At 56.9% G+C, this 11,002-nt stretch overlaps 1 protein-coding gene across 1 annotated transcript in view; it reads right to left on the reverse strand.

Annotated features, from left to right (window-relative positions):
* KIF3C (kinesin family member 3C) overlaps window positions 1-7,686 on the reverse strand; it is a gene marked incomplete at both ends in the record, with an annotated part of 10,973 nt that extends 3,287 nt beyond the window's left edge. The window contains 4 exons of the mRNA XM_079550000.1: window positions 1,086-1,204; window positions 1,669-1,791; window positions 1,923-2,024; window positions 6,277-7,686. Coding sequence (XP_079406126.1) covers window positions 1,086-1,204; window positions 1,669-1,791; window positions 1,923-2,024; window positions 6,277-7,686 — 1,754 coding nt within the window. The remainder of the gene's footprint in view (window positions 1-1,085; window positions 1,205-1,668; window positions 1,792-1,922; window positions 2,025-6,276) is intronic.
* Between the last annotated feature and the right edge of the window lie 3,316 nt (window positions 7,687-11,002).

The raw sequence follows: 11,002 nt of genomic DNA on the forward strand, positions 1-11,002 counted from the left end.
AAGTGGAGCAAAAGGAGTGGAGAGAAGAGGTCAGGAGAGGAGCCAGGATGTGGAAAGCAGATGGGGGGTGAAAAGATGAGTGGGGAGGAGAGGAAGAGGGAGCAGGCGGATAGAGACACCAGGGATCCAGCAGAGGCAGGAGAGAAAGAGCAGAGGAAGACTGTCATTCAGAGAGGAGCAGAAGAAACATCATCAGCTCTGCGTGCTGCCTTCAGGGTATAACCCCACGGTCCTCTCCTTAGCAGTTCCCAGGCAGTGTCTGCAATGCATGGTCTGAGGTGCATTGTATGCAATATATGGTCTGCAATGCAACCTGCAATTGCTTGAAATACATGGTCTGAAATGAAATTAAAACACAGCGGTTTACAGCCTACAAGGCACAGTTTGCAATGCACAGTTTATAGTGCATTCTGAAATACAGACTGCAAGACACAACTTGCAGTGCAGCTTGCACCATTCTGTTTGCAACCTTGCCTGCAATGCACAATTGGCAATACATTTTGCACTGACTCACCCAGGACCCCTTGGGAGCACCCCAAACCCAACCCCGTGCATTTGCTCAGTGCCCCTTTGAAGGATGGAAATCCAAACTAGCCCCACTGTTGCAGCAGCAAAATACAGAAGGGACTGCATGATCTCAGACCACTGCAGAGCTGCCAGATGAGAAAATGAGAGGAAACACCTTAAAACTGACCCCAAAGGAATTTTTTTTCCCCACTTTTTCCCACTTTGCTTTGGGGCAAATGAAGAAGCTGCAGAAAACAGCTCTGAATAGACGAATTGCTGACTGAGGTTTGCACACTCCTAAAGCATTTTAATTACGTTCCAAAGGGCGTGGAGCAAAACTTGACACAAAATTGTGCTTCGAGCGGAATTTTAAATATTTTATCATGAAAATGTTAAAATATTTATATATGTCTGGATTGGTTTTGGTAAGATAGGGAATAGAATGACTGCCTCCTCCGTGGAGATCTCCTGCAGCCCCTGGGTCTGGGGCTGGGTGCTTGGGGTGGCATTGCTGGGGCTGGGGGTGTAGAGGGACCTCGGCCTCACTGCCCACCCGAGGGGACACCAACGTCACCTACTTGAGCTTCAGCTCCCGTGTCTGCTCGTTCTGTGCCTCCTCCAGGTCCTGCCGCACGCGGATGTACTCGTCGTGCTGGTCCTGGATCTCTGCCTTCACAGCCTGCAGCTTGGCGTACAGCTGTTCCCAGAGAGACCATGTCAGCCCTGGTGGCATGGGTGGCCCTTATGGCACAGGAGTCCCCAAGACATGGTGGCATGGGTGACCCCAGTGGCACAAGTGTCCCCATTGACACAGGTGTTCCCAGAGCGTGGTGGCATAAGTGTCTCCTGTGAAATGGATGTCTCCAGAACACGGTGGCATGAGTGTTCCTTATGGTATCCCAAAATATGGTGGCATGGCTGTCCCCTGGGCATGGTGGCACTGGTGTCCCTGGTGGCACAGATGACCCCAGGGCATGATGACACGAATGCCTGCAGGGCATGGTGGCACAGGTGTCCCCAGTACCACGCCTGAAACATCCTCCAAGGCATCAGGTGCCCACGGATAGTGGGCAGGACATATGCCCCCAACTTTGAGACATGAACCAAAGACATGAACCCATGTCCCTCCCGACCCAAGTGAAGCTCCCCCAGCTCTCTCACCTTCTTCAGTTTCTTGGTCTTGATCTCCACCTCCTGTTGCAGGGATGTGTAGGTCTCCCGCAGCTCCATGGTCTCCTCATCCCGCAGCAGCATCTCCTGCTGCATCTCCCTCTCACGGCGTTTCTGCGTCCAAGAGGGGGTTGCTCAGAGCTGAGATGGAACTGACCACCCCACAGACTCCCTAACCCCACTGTGGACATTCTGGCCCCACAGATGCTCCCAATCCATTGGGACTGGGATGGATAGGGTGGTACCTGCTCAGCTATCTCTTGCCGCTTCAGCTCCAGCATCTTCTGCTGCTCATTGGTGTGGTCCACGATGGTCCTGCCGCCGATCAGCAGCTTGCTCTCCATGGCCTGGGGAGGGCAGAAAGGGGAGGGTCAGTGCATCTCATAGAATCACAGAATCATAGAATGGCTTGGGGTGGAAGAGACCTCAGAGATCATGAAGCTCCAAACCCCCACCACAGGCAGGGCCACCAACCTCCCCATTTCATAGCAGCCCAGGCTGCCCAGGACACCATCCAACCTGGCCTTGAACACCTCCAGGGATGGACGGGGCATCCACAGCCTCTCTGGGCAGCTGTTCCAGCACCTCACCACTCTCACAGTAAAGAACTTCCCCCTGACATCCAACCTAAAGCTTCCCTCCCTCGACTTCAAACCATTTCCCCTTGTCCTGCTGTTATCTGCCCTTTCAAAGAGTTGATTCCCCTCCTGTTTGTAGGCTTCCTTTAGGTACTGCCAGGCTGCAATGAGGTCACCCTGCAGCCTTCTTTTCTCCAGGCTGAACAAGCCCAGCTCCCTCAGCCTGTCTTTGTAGGGGAGGTGCTCCATCCCCCTGATCATCTTTGTGGCTCTCCTTTGGACCCTCTCTAACAGCTCCCTGTCTTTCTTGTACTGGGGGCTCCAGACTTGCACACAGTACTCCAGATGAGGCTTCACGAGGGCAGAGTAGATGGGGACAATCACCTCCCTGTCCCTGCTGGCCAAACTGGCCACCCCTGTTCTGATGGAGCCCAGGATACCATTTGCTTTCCAAGCTCCAAGAGCACACTGCTGGCTCATGTCAAGTTTTTCATCCACCAGGACCCCCAGGTCCTTCTCCACAGGGCTGCTCTCAAGGACTGCTCCTTTTGGTCTGTATATATGCCTGGGATTCCTCTGGCATCTCCACCACGTATAACCCAAGGGTTCAAAAACACCACTCTCAGACATAGGGTTTGAGTGGTTCTGGTACAGCCAGGAGTTGGGCTTGCTGGTCCTTGGGGGTCCCATCCAACTCAGGATATCGTACAGTTTGGAGATTTTGTGCCCCCCCAGCCCCATCCTGCTCCCTGTTCTGATAGATGCGGCGCCGTGGGGACGTGGCCAGGGCTGCTGGCACAAACCCAGGGCTGCTTCGCTCCCACTTCCTTCCGCACAGCTGTGAGCCCGCGGGGCGCCACGGATGTGCAGCAGCTGCCGGCAGCGGGGAACGGCGCCGGGCCATCCGCCCCAACCGAGCTGAGCCAGCTGAGCTGTGCCAAGCTGAGCTGAGCAGTGCATCCCAAGTGCAGTTTGGACCCTGCGGTGCTCCTCGTTTGATCTCCCCACTCCAGCTCTGCCAGGATGCCCGAAGGATGGCACCGGGCTGGGCTGTAGGAGCTGCCATTGTTTTCCTTGTGACGGTCCCACCCTGACCCCACAGCCCACACCACCCATCCCATCTCATCTCATCCCACCCCACCCCATCCCATCTCATCCCACCCACCCCACCCCATCTCAATCCATCACGTCCCATCCCATTCCATCCCATCCAACTCCATCTCACGCAATCCCACTCCACTCAGTCCTATTCCACGCCATCCCAGTTTCATCTCATCCCACCCCTCCTCCTCTATTCCACCCCATCCCATCCAAATCCATCTCACCTCATCCCATCCCATCTCACCCTTCCCTATCCCTCTCCATCCCACCCCACTCCATCCTATTTCATCCCACCCCACCCTACCCCTCCCAACTGCATTTCCCTTCCCCTCCCCTGGGCAAATGTGTTCCCCATCACACAGCTGTGCACACACATCACTGAGCACACACACACACACATCACTGAGCACACACACACTCATGCTTGCATGCATGCACACTTCTGCCCACGACATTCGTGCACACGTGAGCGCACACTCATTTACACCAATGCACACATACATCCGCACGCCCATGCATGCTGGCATTTGTGTGCATGCACACACTCATTTACACCCACACATCTGCACACACCCTTGGACCATGGGATGTGACAAAGGCTGTGCCCCCCCGGGACCCCATCGCTGCCGTCTCCAAGCAACCAGCAGACACGCGGGTGGTGACGCGGTGTGAAGGGGGGACAGCATCTCTTGGGCACGAAGGTTTCTGGGGCAAACCCACAGAGCTACATATACATTATCTGGGGCAATACCACGTTTTCCCCGTTTTTCTCCTATTTTTTTTTTCCCTTTCTAGCCACCGTATGGGTACTTTCTACATGCAGCACCTGCAATACATGATGGTGAGTTGCTACAGGGTCGAGAGGGGCCATAAGCCCCACAGCCAGCTCTGCCCCACCCTGCTGCTGCAGAAATGGTCTTTTAGTCCTGTTGTTTTCTCCCTGCAGAAGTGTTTATTTACTGCGATGAAGACGACGCTCAATCTTCCTTAATACAGCTGAACCCTTAAGCCTCTCACTGCAACCCATTTCCTGCCTCCAGATAACTCCTCCAGCACTCGCCCATGCCCTGAGCTCCCCAGATTGTGGTGCTGACCTTACAGCCGATGGCACCGTCCCCCCATGGCCACAGGATGCATGTGGCAGATGCTGGGAGCTCTGCTTTGAGATGGAGGCTGTTGCCTCCTCTGGATGGAGCACATCTGTCTGAGCAGGACAGTGCACATCTGTTTGCCTGCAATGGTGCACATCTGTCTGAGCAGGATGGTGCAACAGACCCCGTGTCCACACGGATGTGTACAGGTTCTGCATGTACCACCCATGTATGTATGGGCAGCCCTCCGCAGTGCTCCTGTCCTGCACCCAACAGGGTTTTGTCCACTAAATAATGCCTCCCCATCCCCCCGCCCTCCCTCCCAGGCTGGCCCCCCATGGCTGGAAGCTCTTGGAGGCCAGGGAAGGGGATGCAGAGTCATCCTGCCTCCATCCCTGCCTCATTACTCAGCAATTACCGGACACGCCATGGCCCTGAGCCAGACCCACTGTGCTGTGCCGGACAAGGAGACACTGCAGGACAGCTGCCAGTGGTGCAGCACCACGGTGGGAGTGTGTCACGCACCCCTGGGCATGGCCATGCATCCCTGGGTAAGTCACATGTCCCCAGGGCTGCTGGTCCCCGTCTCTGTGCTGCTACCACCCCTGTATGGAAGGGATCCCATCCTGTGGCCATGGCACAGCAGGGAGCCCAGTGCCGGCCCTGAGCCCTGCCCCAGCATCCCTTCCTCCAATTCCCCAAACCCTGGCGATGTAACACGAAGAATGACAGCAGGGCTGTGATGCTGTGGATTGGGACACCCAAGCTTCCTTCCCACCACAGCACTGGAGACCCATCCCTGCATCCAGGTGCATCCCAGAACACCCCTGAGCCCTGGGCGTGTTCCAGGGGCTGCTTGGGGGCAGCAGTCCCAACGTGCAGCATCACTCCCCCTCTCTGCCGCGAGCTGCTTTGTTGTGCTGAGCACAGCACAGCACACTGGTGCCAGCAGTGGGCATGGTTGGGTAGCCCTGCCTGCTCCACGCCCTCAGCAGCCCCAACAAAAAGTCCCCCCACAATGCTAGGATGTGTCTCTGGGCAACCTCAGTCCAACACTGCCCAGGGGAGTGGGGCTCCCTCTGAGCACTCTGCTTATGTACCTCACTTGGGCAGCCTGACTGGGGACCTTGCTCAGTCATCTTGCTTTGGCATCCTGCTTAGGTACCATGCTTGGGGACCCTGCTAGCCACCTTACTTGGCTGCCCTACTTGGCCACCTTGTTTGGTCATCCTACTTGGACACCTTCCTTGGGGACACTACTTGGGCACTGTGTGTGCAGACCCGTCTTGAGGACCCTGCTAGCCACCTCACCTGGCTACCCTACTTGACCACCTTGGTTTGCAACCTTGCTTGGTCACTCTGCTTGGTCATCCTGCTTTATCACCCTACCTGGCCACCTCTCAAGGACTGTGCACAGGGACCCTGCAAGCCACGTCACTTAACTACCCCACTTGGTCACCCTTTCTGGCTACCTTTCTTGGGAACATTGCTTGGGCACCTCATCTGGGGACCTTGCTAGCCACCCCACCTCTGTCTACCTTATTTGGCCAGCCTACTTGGTCAATCTGTTTGGCCACCTCATTTGATCATCCTATTTGGTTACTTTACTTGGCCGCCTTGCTTGGTGACCCTACTTGGTCACCCTGCTTGATCACCTTGCTCAGTCATCCTGCTTGGTCACTCTGCTTGGTCATCCTGCACCATCACCCTACTTGGTCATCCTGCTTGGTCACCACCATCCCACTTGACCACGCACTCAAGCACCTCCACAGCTGTCCCCAGGTCCCACCCAGCGGCACCCACTGGTACCAGCACATCACAAAACTCACCTTGTACTTGGTGGCCAGCAGCTCCGTGGCCTCCTGCTCCTTCCGCAGGTCCTCGATCATCTTCTCCTTCTCCTCCAGCAGCTTCTGCTTCTCCTCGCTCACCAGGCTGTGGTCATCGCGGATAGCGGCCTTCTCCTCTTCCAGCCTCTCCTTCTGCTCCTGCAGGTAGTTCTCCATGTTCTTCTCCAGCCCATCTTCATTGTCATCCTCCCCTTCGTTCTCCTGCGCCGTCTCCCCATCCGCCGCCTTCTTCCTCCGGCTGCTCCTCCTCCTCTTCTTGCTCAGCATGCCGCGCCTCTCCAGCTGCGCCTTCAGCCTCACGATCTCCTCCTGGAACTCCCGCAGCAACGTGTCCTTGGGGTCCTCATTCACCCGGGGTTTGTTCTTGATGTTCTTGGCCCTGTTGGCGAACCGGAGGGTGGAGAGGCTCTCCTCGTAACTGTGCGACGCCGGGCCCAAGGTGGCCACCATGATGGTCTTGGCATTGCCGCCCAGCGAGTCCTGCAGCAAGCGGGTCAGCTTGGAGTCCCGGTATGGGACGTGCGTGCTTTTGCCATCCACCAGCGCCGAGATGACGTTGCCCAAAGCGGAGAGGGACAGGTTGATCTTGGAGGCCTCTTTGGGCCGCTCGCCTGGACCGCCTGTTTTGCTCTGCCGCTCGCTGCCCGCCAGGTCCACCAGGTTGAGCTTCCCGACACGGATGTGCTCGTGGCCGTCCGGCCCCGTCTCGCTGCACTCCACCGTGATGAGGAAGATGGCGTGCGAGCGGGAGCTGCGCTCGTTCATGTTGGTGCTGCCCACCGAACGCGCCTGGCTACCCAGGTTCATCACGTGTTCGATCTCCTTCACGTTCTTGGTGACGAAGGAGGAGAGGTCCTTGATGTAGACGCCCGTCTCGGGGTTTTCCTTCAGCTCCAACTTCTTGCTCTGGTCCTTGGCCAACAGATCGCGGATCTCCTCCTGGTAGATCTCCAGGTAGGAGGCGCGCACCAGGTACTGCTGGTTCTGCGAGCGCGAGATGTGCGTGAAGATGTGCTCGAAGGAGCTGGGGATGATGCCGCGCGTCTCGGGGTCCCCCCACGCTCCCTGCATGGTGTATGTCTTGCCAGTGCCCGTCTGCCCGTAGGCCAGCACGGTGCCGTTGAACCCTCGCAGCACCGAGTCCACCAGCGGCCGCACCGTCTCGTCGTACAGATCAGCCTGCTTGGAGCTGGCGTCGTAGACGGCGTCGAAGGTGAAAGTCTTGGGCAGCTCTCCGGGAGCGGCGCGGGGGTTGCGGATGGTCACCCGGCCCAGCTTCACCTCCAGCTCCAGGACGCGCTCGCAGCCCGCAGCCTCCTCCCGCCGGCTCATGGGGCGGCACCGGGCCACCACCCGCAGCGCTTCGCCGCTCCGCGTCCTCCCGGCCATGGTGGCCGCACCCCGGCTGCCCGCTGCCCGCTGCCCACCGCGGCCCCGGGCGGCGGCAGCGGCAGCGGCGGCGGCGGCGGCGGCGGCGGCAGCGGCGGCGGGGCGCGGGTTCGCGGCGGCTGCGCGGGGCGGGCGGGCGGGCGATTGGCTGCGCGGGGGCGCGGGGACGCGGGCGCGCGTCCGCACTCGCTGGCGAGAGCGCGCGCGCGCGGAGAGACGGCCGCGGTTGTGGCTGGGGCTGAGCACGTCGGGAGCTGTAGTTCTGTGCGGGGGGGTGGGGGGGTGAGGGAATGGCACGTGGGAATGGCGTGCGGGATGCTGAACGTGATGCGGGATTGGGATGCAGGAATGGGATGCGGGACTGCGATGTAGGAAGGAGATGCGGGATGCTGAGCATGATGTGGGAATGGGCTGCAGGAATGGGATGTGGGAATGGGGAACAGGAATGAGATGCAGGAATGGGGTGCGAGATGCTGAACGTGATGTGGGACTGGGATGGAGGAATGGGATGAGGGAATGGGATGCGGGATGCTGAGCATGATGTGGGAACGGGATGCAGGAATGGGATGTGGGAATGGGATGCGGGATGCTGAACTTGATGTGGGAATGGGATGCAGGAGTAGGACGAGGTAATGAGGTGCAGGATGCTGAAAATCATACAGGATTGGGATGCAGGAATGGGATGCAGGATGCTGAACATGATGTGTAAATGGGATGTGAGAATGGGACGCGGGATGCTGAACATGATGCAGGATTGGGATGTGAGAATTGGATGCAGGAATAGGATGAAGGAATGGAAAGAGAATGGGATGTGGGATACTGAGCATGATGTGGGATTGTGCTGGAGGAATGGGATGAGGGAATGGGATGCAGGATGCTGAGCATGATGTGGGAATGGGATGCAGGAATGGGACAAGGTAATGAAGTACAGGATGCTGAAAATCATACAGGATTGGGTTGCAGGAATGGGATGCAGGATGCTGAACATGATGCAGGATTGGGATGCAGGAATGGGATGCAGGATTAGGATGCAGGAATAGGATGAGGGAATGGAAAGAGAATGGAATGTGGGATGCTGAGCATTATGTGAGATTGGGATGGAGGAATGGGATGAGGGAATGAGATGCTGGATGCTGAACATGATGTGGGAATGGGATACAGGAATGGGATGTGGGAATAGGATGCAGGAATAGGATGAGGGAATGGGATGTGGGATGCTGAACTTGATTTGGGATTGGGATGCAGGATACTGAACATGATGCAGGATTGGGATGTAGGAATGGGATGTGAGAATGGGATGCAGGAGTAGGATGAGGGAATGGGATGTGGGATACTGAACACGATCTAGGATTGGAATGTGGGAATGGGATGTGGGAATAGGATACAGAATGATGAACATGATGTGAGAAAGGAATATGGGAATGGAATGTGGGATGTTGAACATGATGCAGGATTGGGATGCAGGAATGGGGTGTGGGATGCAGGGTATGGGATGTAGGCTGCTGGATACAGGATACAGAACATGAAGGAGGACTGGGATGTGAGATGCAGGACTGGGATGTGGGATTCAGAATCTGGGATGCAGGAATGGGACGCAGGATACAGAATATGGTGCAGGAGTAGGATGCAGGATTGGGATGCGGGTTGCAAGATGTGAGATTTGGGATATGGGATGCAAGGTAAAGGATGCAGTTTGTGGGATGCAGGATACAAGACTTGATGCCATATACAGATGTGAGATGCAGAGTTGGGATTTAAAAACAGGATAGAGGATGAAGGGTATGGCCTGCAGGATGCAGGGTGCAAGAATGGGATGCAGGGTATGGGATACAGGCTGCAGGATATGGAATGCCGGACGCGATGCAGGATTGGGATACAGACTGGAAGGCAGGATATGGGATGCAAGATGTGGGATGCAGCCTGTGGGATGCAGGATGCAGGGTGGAGGAATGGGATATAGGAATGGGATGCAGGGTATGGGATGTAGGCATGGGACGTGGGATGCAGGCATGTGGGATGTGGGATGCGACAGAGGATGCAGGATTGGGATGCAGGACTGGGATGTAGGGTGCAGGATACAGGATTTGGGATATGGGATGCAGCTTGTGGCATGCAGGATACTGGGCACCGTGCAGGATGGGAATAGGGGATGCAGGGTACCTTATGTGGGATGGGATGTTTGGGATGTGGGGTGTAAGCTGCCTTTACCCCCCAGCCCTGTGTATTCAGGAATCATCCCTGGAACCTCTGGAAGAGGCAGCCAGCAGCTTGGGGTGGGGATTAAACATTCTTGTGACTAATCAAGTCTCGGCAGCCGCCTGCTCCCTGGAAGCAGAGATTATCCCTTAATTAATTAATGAGGGTATTGGCTCCCAAAGGCAGACCTGCCTGGTGTAATCCCAGTGCTTGTCTCCGTCCCTGAGGGCACGGCCCCAGTGGGGAAGAAGGAATGGAGGGAGAGTGGGGGGATGTGGAGGAGGGAGGTGGAGGAGGGATGGAGGGGATGATGGAGGGATTCAGGGGAGATTCGGGGCCCTTGTGCCCAGGCACAGCAGTGCTGGGGGGTCCTGATGTGGTTGGAGTCCCAGACGTAGGAGGGGCATGATGTAAGGACAAAGTGACACAGAGGGACAGGGTGACATGCCAAGAGATGTGACGTAGGGAGGAGATGAGCAGGGATGGGATGACATGTTCAGATGGGGTGGTCTGTAGTGACAAAGTGTCATGTAGGGGCAAAGTGACATGACATGAAGGGACACGGTGACGTGAAGGGACATGGTGACATGAAGGGACACGGTGACATGAAGGGACACGGTGACATGCAGAGGCAGGGTGCCATTGAGGGACATGGTGACATGCAGGGGCATGGTGACATTGTGGGACACGGTGACATGCAGGGACGCCTGCTCACCCGCAGGTGTCAGCAGGGGACCAGGACGCATTGCTTGTGGCCGGGATCGGTGTCCTGGCCCTAGGGCTGTCCCAACAGAGCCGGGTCTCGCTGTGGGCTCAGGGCCACCCTGAGAGCAAAAATGTCACCGGGGGGACATGGTGATGGTGGCACCTCCCCATGGCCATCCTGGGACATCATGGCCATCCCTGGGTCACAGCTGCTGTTGGGGCAGCACAAACATCCTTGGGGTCCATACCCAGCCCTTGGAAAACTGATTGATGTTGGGTACCACAGTCAGCCCCGAGACACCTCTGCCATCTCGAGGACACCACTGTCACATGTGAGCCACGACGGTCATCTCTGGGATGCTGTGATCAACTCTAGGACCCCAAGGATGATCCTGAGATGCTACACCTTCCCCAG

The sequence above is a fragment of the Tetrao urogallus genome (genome assembly GCF_951394365.1).
Source record: "Tetrao urogallus genome assembly, chromosome: 2".
NCBI classification, from domain to species: Eukaryota; Metazoa; Chordata; class Aves; order Galliformes; family Phasianidae; genus Tetrao; species Tetrao urogallus.